Raw genomic sequence first — 13,192 nt, forward strand, 5'->3', positions numbered from 1 at the left:
TCTTCGCAAGAAGCGGCTCTCTTGGTCAACGACTCTCTTGGAGGAACGACTATCAAATAGGTATCTTAGTACGTAAGAAAATGATAACAATTGATACTTTAGCCACATAAATTGATAATGTATCGCCTCGTTCGTGAAAGTAAGAAGACAAAAACCGATCGCGAGAAAAAATAATCTATTGTACTCGATTAATCTAGAGAAAGCGATCGATTCAATCCAACGTGAATTATGATTGATCATTCTTACCCCGAAGTGAAAGTTCCGCGGACTTTCGACTATCCGGAAGTTAGTTGAGCCTCTCGTTTTTCCTGTCAAACTTTGAGGATCCACGTGTGACGGATCACCGTCAGGACATTTGAGCAGCGATGTTACACCGTCAGCCATACATAAATTTGAAACCAGGAACGAGACACCCGGTAGTTTCTACGCGGCGTTGAAAAGCATGAATATGTATACGCGTATCCCAACTCGCGATGGGCGATGGGGGATATTCGTGCTTAATTATCAAGTTTAGCAGCCGAAGTCAAGCAAGTTTGTTGCGGGAGGGCAAAAGAGCTACCGGGAGTTTGGCTTAACCCTTGGCGAAGCTTTCACTCTCGCGCTGCGAGCAACGCCGGAGCGCAAGCGCGATTTTCGGAGCTTTCAACCCCCGTGAGATGCGCTTACACGCCTAATTTAATCGCTTGAAAAGAAATAACCTTCGGCCCCGTCACACCAGAAAATGTCACTGATATTACGTCGCGAGTGTGGTTATTTTATTTTGGCTTGACCCGAGGTTATTCAAGTTTAGAAATTTCGTGTTATTCTAATCGCGGAATAGAGCTTTCGAAAATTCTTGGAATATAACTGACGATAAAATTCGTGTGTGTTGCAATAAAGCTGAGCTTTCGCGATCATCCTGTTACCCGAATTTCGAGCGTTGATTGGCGACATTCGAGCTTATTCAATTTTCGAAACAACTGGCGAAATAGAACTGTCCGAAATTCGTGAAAGATAACACAGGCCTGCGATGGTTTTCCCCTGACAAAATTGATTTATAACTTCTATGGGTATTCGATACGACTCTATGAAAAAAAAAAAAAATTCAAAAAATTCTATGGCGTAAGTTTTCTGAGAATTTTATTTCTTTCTTCCTTCTTAGTACCAGTAGAGTTAACTTCCAATTTCTGTGCCGATTATACGTATTTACGGTAGTGTTGATGTTTAAATATTCATCCACCTTCGCTAGTTGTTGTTTACGGTGATTTTAAACATATTTAGAGCTACGTAAGTACGAGAGAAAAAGATCGAACATGAGTTTTAAAGAAAGTAGAAAAAGATATCACAAGTCTTTTCGATTAATCAAGTCTCTCAAGTCTTGTTTGAAACTAACGCTGTTCATTTTATAACCAAACATTCAGTTTTCTATTCGTTATATTTTATTTCTCCATAAAAATTGTTCAAAAATGTGTAAAAATGCATATATCTTGCATAAAAATACCTCTCGATGTGACGTAAAATAACTACCGCTATGTTTTAATTCAACGTACCTGAATACCTAAAAAAAAAAAACGTTATTATTTTACGGGGAAATTGAAAGTCATATTTCTCAGGTCTTTGTAATCGACGCTGAATATCATGTCTGTTTCTAAAAAGCTGATCTTTTTCGATAATCCCGGCGAACCAGAGCTTCCCAAAATTAATGGCAAATATTGTGTCTATTGAAAAAAAGCTAATCTTTTTTGACAATCCTGTTACTTAACGCTTGACTTATCCTCGTTTGATTACAAGCTCAAAGCTCCTTGCTGCGGATTCGGTTTCACGTATGAAACTCGACGCGCTTATTTGGCTCTTCGGATGCTCCTCACGCGGTATTTGCATTTTTATGAGAATACCTAAGCGAAGCGAAGCGCAGCCGCTAAGCAAAACAGGAAATTGAACTTCCACCGGGCTTTTGAATAGGTAATATCCAATTATCGCGTCTTTTCAATTTACCCACAAGTCCCCAAACCCCCGTATCACCTTCTCTCAATGTGATAGAACGCTAAACGCAGCTTCTATTCACTCGGCTATATTTACCAACGATCGTTAATCATTCAATGGAAATTCATGTTCCAACGGCAGAGTCCACTGCTATACTATTCGTCGGTTTGCTTTTGTAATACCTACACATATTTCCGTTCTACAAACTATCCGCAAACAACGACGTATAACATGATATCTATCTCTAAAAATAGTTTCAAATCTTACATACACGGAATTCATAACGTCAAAACGGTATATTCTGATTCGAACGAATATCGAGAAAAAATTCTGTCATCAATCTAACTAAGTAAAATTCTCACAATTCCAAATTTCGAAACGAGAAGAAATAAATAGCAGGCACAAATGAATCCGTGCTTTTTAAAAACATTCGATTAATTCCTATCTGCGCACGCTTTTCCTTCTTTTTTTCCGTGTTTTTTTTTTTTTTTTTTTCTAAACTATATTAAAGTTCGAATCAACATATCCTGCATGTTGAATGTTTTTACGTTTGTGTATACGGAAGGAGAGCAGCTACAAATTCGAAGGCGGATGTTCCGCGTAAATTACGAAAAGTAACACGTACAAAATATTACATGCAGAGTTGTTTTGAAGTCGCGTTTCACTCGGGCAAATATTGAAAGCAATTTCCGTCTCTACACCGGCTGCAGCAACATAACGTCCGTACTGAACATCTGCACGATACGTGCACATCCGTACGTGTGTATGAAAATATTATGCCTGTGTAGATATGCATCTAGCGGAAAAGCATCGGCTAATTTGACCCGTGTAACGCAGATGTGAATGCACGGCGAGTTTCACCTTCTTTTTCATATAAAATGCAAAGAAAAACGAGATGAAAGAGTAAAACCCTTCGAAAAAATAAAATCACATAGAAACGATGCTGCTAAAAGAAAATATATCGACATTTTTCTCTCATTCGTTCAATTGAACGATGTGTTCGTTCAATTAGGTATAATGTATGTACATATTTTTTTTTACAAGCGCAATGTTTATATAAGAATCGGTGAAAGATTTTTTTTAGTCAAAATATCGCGAAGCTTGCAATATATGCACGGTTAGAAAAAAAAAAAAAAAAATGTCCCATCAGGTCTACTGATATTTTTGGATTGATTTAACCATTTCAGAATGTACTACTCACTGAAAGAAAAAATACCAAGAATAATAACATAGCATAAAATGTAACAAATAACTTGAATAAAAGTCGATCTGTTGGGACATTATGTTGTTAAATTTTTCCAACAGTGTAATTACAGTTACGGAGAGAAGATTTTGCCAAAATTCCAAGTCATTTCCTCCTTTTTTTGTTTTTTGAATCATTGTACTAACATGTTTGGACCGGAATTATTGTTGGACCGTTTTCCGTTTCAATTTGCAATACTGGTAAGTACCACGCGTTGTGCGGGATTCACACCGTCAGCCAAACGAGATGGAACTTTTCCTGTGTTTCGTTCTTTTCACCCCGAGACCATTTCCTACCTTATTAGTGTTTTGGCCCATGTCGAGCTTTCGGCCATAGCGCTGCTCGCCGTAGATCCAATCACGGACGACCTTCTGAAGCTCCGGCTTTTCCGGGTCAACCAATCGGAAGGCAGTAATATTGGTACCGCCATACTTGAATTCTTCCAGGTCAACGCTATGCAGGTCCTGCAAAAGGATGGAACGTCTTAGTGCCTCTTCCTCGTTTCCTTTATGAATACTTTTCGCCGCCGCGGGCTTTTCGTCTTGAACCTTCGCGCCGATCGGCATCGACGAGCAACAAAATTTCTAAGCAATTTCAAAAACATCGATCGAACGATCTGCAGAGGAATTAAATTTTTCCTCCCTTTCACAGATAAGATCCAAGTACACCGCTTGCGGAATATTCGAATTCGGAAATTGGAACAAGCGAGCCTTCTACATTAAACAACAAGAAGGAAGAAGTATAAAAAAAAAAAAAAAAATAGATAAGAGGTCAATTTGGCTGACCTTGATGAGGCTAGCTTAAGAACTTTCCGCTAGGAGGCGTTTCGAACCCATGAAACATTGCCAAATAAATTTTTCTTATTTCAAAAAATACAAGATCAACAAAGTTCAGAATTTAGTTCGTTGTAAGCAAAATCGGTTGAGCCATCCTCGAGACGTCTTAGTTTTTTAATTCTTTTTTTGTGTTTTCGTTGAAGTAACCCGAAAACTTTTTTTTTGAAAAACAAAGGTTACACAGGAACACGCAGCTGATGTCAGTCAAAAAATGGTCGGAAGTAGTTCTTTGAACCTTAATTGAACGTAATTATCTAGTGAAAACAAAACGTTTTATTTTCGAGGTGATTTAACCTTTAGCTGGCACTTTCGGATCGTTCGTCAAGTAAGGATTTTTAATCGAGACTCTCGTAAGTTGAAAGTTCGAAAATGTATGTTGAAAAAGTAAAATCTTAAAATTATAAATTATTATTGCGACCTTTTTTATCTTGTATCTGGTTATTGTTTTCTTTTTTTTTTTTTTGCATGGTTTTTGGATAAGAAACGATGTCCCAGGTGAAAAAAAAATATTCATTTTTATTCATAGTAGTCTGAAATTTATATGAGTATACAAACCACATTAGTATGAATTTTTTTTTTTTTGACTTTCCCGTCTCACTCCTGCTACTCCCGTTACTTCTAGACCTATATCTCATGACAGTAAAAGTCATGAAACGTGAAATCGAGGAGCTTGCTAGTGCAAAAAACGGTCTCTCAGTAGTTTTTGTTTACTTTAAAACGTATCTCCTCCATCAATACCTGATATCAAGATTTGCCGATTTTTTCGCATGTTCTATCGACTATTTCAAACATCTTTAAGCATGAATCTTGCGAAATTCTTTTTCATTAAAAAATAACGAATTATTTTTCGACGTGGGACGTCACTTCTTATCCAAAACCATGCACAAAAAAAAAAGCAATAATAACAATCAGCAGCCATTTAGCACATATGTATCATAGGGCTAGAATTTCCCCTCAAGTGAATACTGAATTGCTCCGTTATACGACCTTAAGGTGCCAGGAATTTTATACCAGATAAAGGTACTAGCTAAAGGTTCAGTAACATTCCCTTCTCTTTTTTTACAAAACAAAAAAAAAAAAAACAAGAGGCTGACACGGACGAATGAATTACCCAACTTGTTGTCTTTTTCCGAACGTCCCGCGCGAAACGATTTAATGGAAAGGCGGCTAACCCTGTTAGAGGGTTGTCTATATCGCAGGGCTTGTACGTTGTTCGAACCACGTTGGAAAAAAATCTCATTTCTAGGAGCGGAAGCTTGTGGTTCGGATCGGCCGACACACGGCACGAACTGAATGCCAACTTGATGGATGTAGACCATCGGTTTTCCGTCGCTGCCCCCCCCCCCCCCCTTCTACCCCCCTCCGAGACGTCTCAACGTCTCAACTAAAATTCTAAGCTCCTCGTATAACCGTCACTTGTGAGTCCGTGTTTGCGTGCTTGCACATTTGGTGTCCCTGGCGACCTTTTATGAGACGGAAGACTCGAGAAACTTCTCGGGAAACGTGAGATAAAGAGAACACCCGGGAGTGAAGGAATGGGATGAATTTTCAGAAATGATATTATGGTCCGGATGATGTGTCGTCTGTGATGCAAAATTGATACGGTGCAACGAGTTTGCTCGGTGAGGTTGGAAGAACTATGGATAACTTGGAGCATAGAACGAGCTTTTGGAGAAGAGGTGAAACACTAAGAGTGAATTGGACTTGGGAGATGCGAGATATATCTTCTTCGGGCGAAGTGAGAGAAAAATTGAAAACGGACAGCATATGAGAGTTGTAATGTTATGTGGATGTTCATCGAATTGTGATGTTTCTAAAGAGCAAAATTGACACGACAACACAAGTTTACATTGGCGAGTTGGAAACGATAGGGATAATTTTAAGGATGGGAGTAATTAACTGGTTCACTGGTAATGGCTACTGTATGGCCGGAAAGGAAGTGCCACAACTGGTAATGATTTTTATGATGGCATCTTGAATATCTATGTCAATTTGTAGCGGATTTGCATCAGACTTGGTATGCCCATGCTGTTTGAGACACTGATTACGAATTTGAACTGAAAATTTGAAAATTCGACATAGAGGAACCAATCAATGGTGAAAGTAAAAAGAAAACTGGAGTGTAACGTCCTATCGCAACCTCACCGTAGAGCACTCTGAAATCGTGGTTATATTTCACCAACTAAACATGGAGGTATCAGTCATGATAAAATACCGTTGGTCACTCGATGTCACTATATTGGATCCACCATTTCGAACTCTGAAATGTCGAGTTGAGATTCGTAATCAGCAAGCTCGAAAATCCCCGAGTACCGAGTTTCGTTTGAATGAACGGACTTTTTGGATTTTGTCCAGTATCTTAGATCCGCAATTCGAATCTTGAAATTCCGAGATCATATTTGTAATCAACTTTACCCAATTGGACGCCATGGTGCCAAGGTTCCATGTTGAATAAAAAATAATTAGCATTCACCAGTTTTCGAACCAACCATCGATTTCGAGTCCACCAGTGAATCGGTGAACGAATAAAAAAAGCTGGGGGTGATTTTGAGAAAATATGGCAAAACATGTCGGCTGGCAGTTTTCCAAAGAGAGGTGAACGTTGGCGTTGAAATTAACCCCGACAGCCTACTCGACTAAATTTCAATTTAGATCCATTAAAATGTAAATGAGCAAGCGGTGGGTGGAAATTTGTGGTAGAGTAGTTCCTCGCTTTGTTCGACCGGCTGGCGATACCCGGAGTGTTAGTCGAAGCGATGACACGGCAGGCGATTGAGCACGGACAAACACCGGTATGCAAGATCAACCCGTGTATACCCGTTCGAGACAATAGAGATGGAGACCCTCTCATCGCGCCTTGTGCAAATCGTTTTCTATCTCACGACCTCCGGACAATCAACGGGTGTAATTAACGCCTGCCACGGCGAACGAATTGCAGCAGCCGAGACTGCAGTCGTGGCAAACCTATGTCACCCTTCAGAACAAGTGAAACCTTCAAAGTAACAAAGATTCTGAAATGGAAGACGCCAATTTCAACAAAATCGGAGAATAAGTTTTCCTAACCGAGTGCGGAAAATATCAGATTTCCTCACTAGTGCGGGAATCACCTGTTTTACGCACTGGTGCGGGAATAGCCTATTTTGCGCACTAGATGCGGAATACACTGTTTCAATGTTTTTTTCATCGTCAGCAAATGACCCTTCGGCGACCCGGGATTGTGTCAAATTTTTTTTTAAACTGAAACTCTCCCAGTTAGACGCTCACCAGAGAAGTTATAAGATAGCTGTGGTAGTCGCTCATCATCCCTATCTGCTGCGCCTGCTTCAGGACCTCGTATATCCTGTCCGTAGAACAGTCAAGGACTATGTGAGACTCGGCCGAGTTCTTGATCTGCTTTAGAAGCGGTCTGAAACAGCAAGACAGGAATTGTTTGGTTAAATTTGAAAGCTCGAGTCCAAGTGCTTTCAAGTTCCGCGACAAGACCAGAGGAAGAATCTGGCTTTACTTGACGTCACGTCCTTCCAGAAATGAACAAAACCGTCGTGAACGTTATCTGCGCGATTTCGTAGCCAGGCGTTCTTGCAGAAGAAATTGGCGGGTCTGAGACCACCGGCATTCGCATTTTGGCGCGTTACCTTGGCAGTTTCGGGTGGAGAATATGTTCTGGAAATGCAATATAACACGGGGATTTAACCAACGGTTCACCGGATAGTTCGTTGGAATGAATTTACGCCCGTTTAGCTACGGGCACGTTCTTCCAGGACGATCCTCGTCGCATTCTTGAGGTCTTCGGGCCGTTGCGTATACCTAAAACTGGACAAATCGCACTCTAAGGCTATTACTTTCGTAATTCCTCCCGAGGGACGGATCACGGCTTTTCTGGAGTTCGTTTTGCGCCGTTGACTCGTTTCAAATCACACCCAGGATCCAAAGCTAAGGATAAAACGCCACGATTTTTGTAAGCTTTACAGAATGAGGCTGAAATCTGATTAAAAAAAAAATTTGTATACAATAATGATACATTTTTTCACATGAAATAAGAAATTTTCGAATAATTTTCTCAGTACAACTAAGACAGAAATTTCATTTAAACTCAAAGCGATGATCAAAGTCGAGTAGCTTGGGTGTTCAGAGGTTGAACCAGGCATCACGTTGAACTCCAGGCCTCGAGTATTAACAGTAATAATTGTTGTTTAGTGGCTCACGTCGGATCCTTGGTTGATTAATAACCGTGACGAGGGCTGACAAGTTTTGCGGTATGTAGAGAACGTGCGAAAGTTTATACAAAGGACTCGCTTCAGTGGTTGAACTCAATTCTACGCTATGAAATGCGAAGACTTGATCGCAAGTCTGCAAATTTCTTCCCCAATCCTGCTTCCTGCATTATATATTCAAAAATTCGATCGGGATTTCATCAATCTTTGTAAATCTCGTTGGATTTATTGCAAACGGATTGCAAAAAGTTGTTGAAACGATTATCGAAACATTGATCAGATATTCTGACAAGTCATAATACCAATGCTGCCACATGCAGATTGTTTTTGATTCGCTGTTAAACTTGAAGAAGTTGAGCGGGTGGAGGCGGGTTAACGATGTTGAAAAATCCATAAGCAGAATTGAACACGTGCCAGATGCCAGAAGCTGCGACGTAACCGAATTCGAGGGCAATGGGAATCGATAACTTTTGACATCGTGGCAGATGAGGCCTGAAATATGGAGGATAAGGTGGATATTTTGCGACAATCGCGACATAGCTTCGCTCATTTTTCATCAGGATAATGCAAAGTTGCGCAATGCCGAGCCATCAGCTTGAATATCGCCCGTTACGAAGTTCCGTCCCACTTGCATCGCGGGTGAAATTGCAAAACAAACGATGCACTCTTGTTTAATGGAACAAGGGAACCAGCTTCTCGCGATTAATGGCGCATCAAGACTGCCCGGCTAGGTAGAAATACACCGAGGGTAACGTATCGCCACCGGGGAAATAGAACCCATTGATAAAGTCCTCGAATTACTTTTCTTCCCGCTATTATTCAACGGGAATATCTCTCGAGAAACAATTTAAATTTTTTTTTACTACTCGTGGTTATAAACTGTGGAAAAGCTTAATGGATCAACAGGAAGCTTCGAAAATTCTTTATCCCCCTATTCGGTAGGTAAGATGAAAGTTTATTTATTAATCGTATTTTATTTATTATGTACTGACATTATTTTCAGCTGTCAAATAGGCATGTCTATGAAGTTTTGCAATTTCTTGGCTTTCAAGCTATACGTGATCGTGAAAGCTTCTTTCAATTTTGTTGATCCAGTATCTCGATGGTGTTGCAGTTTCAAAAATTTAGAGTTCCGTAACTTTTTGAATTCCTGAGTACCGTATACGGTTATTTCATACCAATATTTCTAAAGTTTTTTTAAACACTCGTTGAAGTTGAAAATTCGCACACACTGCTAGGATTTGTTTATATCAATACACACAATTAGACCGAAAGTTCGATTCCTTCTCCATCCGAAGACTGGCAAATAAAAAACCTCTTTCAGTCTAAAACCCACATCTAAGAATTCGGTTTTATTGATTCTCTGATTTTTCACGATCTCAAATTCTTCCACCTCTCACCATCTACACCGTAAATTTCTCAAAATTCCTTACATTAAATCCATTCACTTTACGATCCGATCGCTAGAAAACTTCCAAATTTTTTTCCTCATCTCACCGGGATGCGGAAGGAAAAAGCTAAGAGCAATTCGCGTGTCGAGTTGAGAAATTATCGTCGTCCGGAAATCGGAAGTGCAACTTGCTGAGATAGCCAATATATACCTATATACATACACATAGTGCACAAAGTGCCGTTCGACGATGAAGAAAAAAGATCAATACCGGATGGGTGAGGGTGATGAAGATCAAGGATGACATCGTTCCTAGATCGTAAATGTTAATAGCCCTGAATGGTTTCGCAAAAATCGGGGGTGGAATCGTTATATAGATTTCGCATTTGGCAAGGCACTAAGTCGCTAGCTAGTCACCGTGGCTCCGGGAGATCGTCGAGGGATGAAACTGTACTTTCCGAAGCTCGTAATCATCCAGCAAACGGGGGGGGGGGGGGGGAGGACGAGCGAAAGGGCGAAGGAAAAGGGGGGCTACCGCCAACTTTTCGCCAACGCTTCGGGCTGATTCCTGGGGGCCAAGTTCGCGAACCGTGGCAGCAAACAATGGACTCTTACAATTACAGCATCCCTCCCCCCTCGTTCCCCCCTTCACCCCCCCCCCCCCCCACCTCTCTCTCTCACCCTCTCTCTCTCTCTCTCTCTCTCTCTCTCTCTCTCTCTCTCTCTCTCTCTGTGCGTTGCGCTTGTGTTTGTACTCGGTTCTCTTGGCACTCGCGGAAACCGCACACGCCAACTATCAATTCACCCGCCGCCAGCCCTTTTGTCCCTCTTCGCCTGATCGTTATTGTTAGCTAATCCTCGGGATAAATCACTGCGTCTGTTACAGCTGCGGTGTAACTCCTTTGACCCCTCTCATACACCTCAGAGTTTCACCTAAGTAACCGCGTCGAATCAATAAGCAACCTCTCCGACGTAATCTTTGGAACGTTGACACGATGGTGTTTCTCGATGATGATGCTTTGTCTCACTCTTTTTTTCGTTTTGCATAGCTTGAAAGCGCAAGCTCAAACTCTTGGAGATATTTACCATGGAAATATTACACTGCCAGCTGAACTTAGGTCAAGTACATTTTCACACTGTAACGCGTATTATTAAAGTAAGTGCGTGAGATGCATCTTACCGATCTTCTTCGTTTTGCGATATGTTTTAGTTCATACAAAAACATTGGACGCGTGTTTTTTTTCAAGTGCCAACTCGGCTGTTTTACGGGTAGAAATCACCCCTCGAGTGGTAAGGTTTAAAATAAAGAATACAAGCTGACAGGATAAAAACACCGCTCGTATTATCGATTATTGAATAATGTCCGACAGATTTTTTCGAAAAAAATTTACTCTCGGAGTGACTTCAGCAAAGTTGTCACCCCAAACGATGGTAAAACCGAAAACGAATAAAAATGATAGTCTACTCGGTTCAGGCAATGAATTAAATGACTCAGCAAACTCGGATGAAAAAATATCTGCAAACAATTTTCAGTCCATGGTGTAATCGTGTCAAAGAAACAAAAAATAAACAAAAATCATAGACTTCTACGATTGATTTTAGAAAAACATTTGCAACGTTAAAGTCAATTGAATTACTGAGCTGAAATTTTTATCGAATTCCAACTTCAGGGTTCCGGAAAAATTAAAGTGAAACTTTTTAATTTCAGTTACAGTCTCTACTCGAATGACTCATTGACTCACTATTACGATGAACTCCTCAAAGTATCGCAAAGAAATGACGGCGAAGGATGAATTTGTATAGAACGAGGCGAAGGGCGAAGAATCTCTGTTTAGTCAAACAACGAAATCCGCGAAGAGGTGACCCCGGCTTATCTTTAAAGCCAGGAGCAGGATGCTCGACCCCGTCGAGGACCGAGTGCCAAAAGTCGAGGGTCTAGGGTCACATTTGGATGAAAAAGAAGAGAGACCAGACGGGGAGAAACCCGATTTGCAATTTTGATGAGACGACTTAAGGAGACCGGTGAGTATATATATACATACGTACGTCTGGCCGAGATCTTCTCGCAAATTCATGTCGCCTCGTTCCTTTTTTCAACCTTTCTTATATCGGCAGGCATAACAGTGTCGCCTCCTCTGTATGTATGTGTGTAAATTAGGGTGTGCCGAAAAAAAAGAATTATTCGTTTTTTGGTTTTTTTCTTCAAACGCGGATCAAAATTTCGGTATAACATTTATCTCAACCTAATATGACCTATTAATATATTGACGTCTAAGGATGCCAGTTTTATTTTTTGCTATTTTCCATTCGACTGAAACGGAAAAAAATAAATGAGAAAATTTAAAAATTGTTTTCACTACCCGACGGTTTGACCGATAAACTAGGATGGAGATGGAATTCTTCCAACTCTAACCAGTTAAGAGATATTAGCCCATAAGCATTAAGTCGTCTTGAATTTCTTTTTTACACACCCTTGTATTTATTACATATAAAAAAAAGAAAAAAAGTAACGGAGAAGTTACAGAGGTTGGAAATTTTTCTTGAAAAATATATTCGTCAATTTTATATCAGATACAACATTTATACGAAGCGCACGCGTAATGATTGATCGCCGAGCGATTATCTCGAGCGATTTCTCCCTATACGTTCCGCAAATTTCATCCTAATTATTTCCCCTAATTGACGAACCAATTACCGTAACCCAAAGTATGCGTCGATGAAAACCCCGGCCTCGAAACTGTGCTCGGATATTCGGAAAATTTAACGAACAAGCAAGTATCTCTGCAAAGTTTTCGCATAGTTTTATAACACCTGGTATATTGCAATTTTTTGCATATAATATACAGGTATACGGAAATTGATTCGAGGGTTCTGAAAATCCGATGAATCCGTTAAAATTCATGCGGTTATATTTTAACGCGAGATCACGCGTGCGCGAAGAAAACCGAACGGAAGGAAAATATAATAAAATCGCTGATTTCCAACTAAAATTTGGTGAAATTGATGAAAAAAAATTGTTTTTTTTTTTTTTTTTTTTTAGTTTTACGTCTTCTTTGTTTACGGTGTCGTAATATTCAGGAATAAATTTTCGCTTGTTTTCGTCGATTTATACATACCGCGTGCAAAATTCTTCGCGACGTCGATCCGTTGTGGGGGGTGTGACAGAAGAGGGGGGAGGATGCAGGGTCAGGTTTACCGAACACCGTTACGGAAATTTTATAAACTCAATTACGCCGTAATGACCCTGCCGATGAATTATTCAACGATTTCGGTTTACGGATTTTAGAACGAAAATATTTTGCCTGCGGGTGGTAGGCGTGTGTATAAAATACGTGTACGCGTACCTAAGTCTGTAAGTAACAGAGTTTATAACGGTTCGAGAGAAGGAAAAAGTAAACGCGAAATTTTTTTAATTTTTTTTTTTTTTTTTTTTTGCTCTTTCGTTCATTTCGTTAATAAACCCAAACCCTTCTGAAGACCGTGACTTTTCGCGCGAGTTACTTGACTTTTTTCGTTATTTTGAAAAACTCTCACAAAGCCGTGACGA

General features: G+C 40.1%; 1 protein-coding gene across 7 annotated transcripts in view; it reads right to left on the minus strand.

Moving 5' to 3' along the window:
* LOC124186994 (glutamate receptor ionotropic, kainate 2) overlaps nucleotides 1–13,192 on the minus strand; it is a 246,943-nt gene that overhangs the window by 23,847 nt on the left and 209,904 nt on the right. For all 7 annotated transcript variants that reach the window (XR_006871761.1, XM_046579226.1, XM_046579228.1 and 4 more), the window contains exons 6-7: nucleotides 7,306–7,447; nucleotides 3,502–3,669 (exon numbers count right to left, since the gene is read on the minus strand). Coding sequence is in view for 6 of the 7 variants with exons in the window: in XM_046579226.1 (XP_046435182.1) it covers nucleotides 3,502–3,669; nucleotides 7,306–7,447 (310 nt within the window). In the remaining variant the exon portion in view is untranslated. The remainder of the gene's footprint in view (nucleotides 1–3,501; nucleotides 3,670–7,305; nucleotides 7,448–13,192) is intronic.

This window comes from Neodiprion fabricii, chromosome 7 (assembly GCF_021155785.1).
Source record: "Neodiprion fabricii isolate iyNeoFabr1 chromosome 7, iyNeoFabr1.1, whole genome shotgun sequence".
NCBI classification, from domain to species: Eukaryota; Metazoa; Arthropoda; class Insecta; order Hymenoptera; family Diprionidae; genus Neodiprion; species Neodiprion fabricii.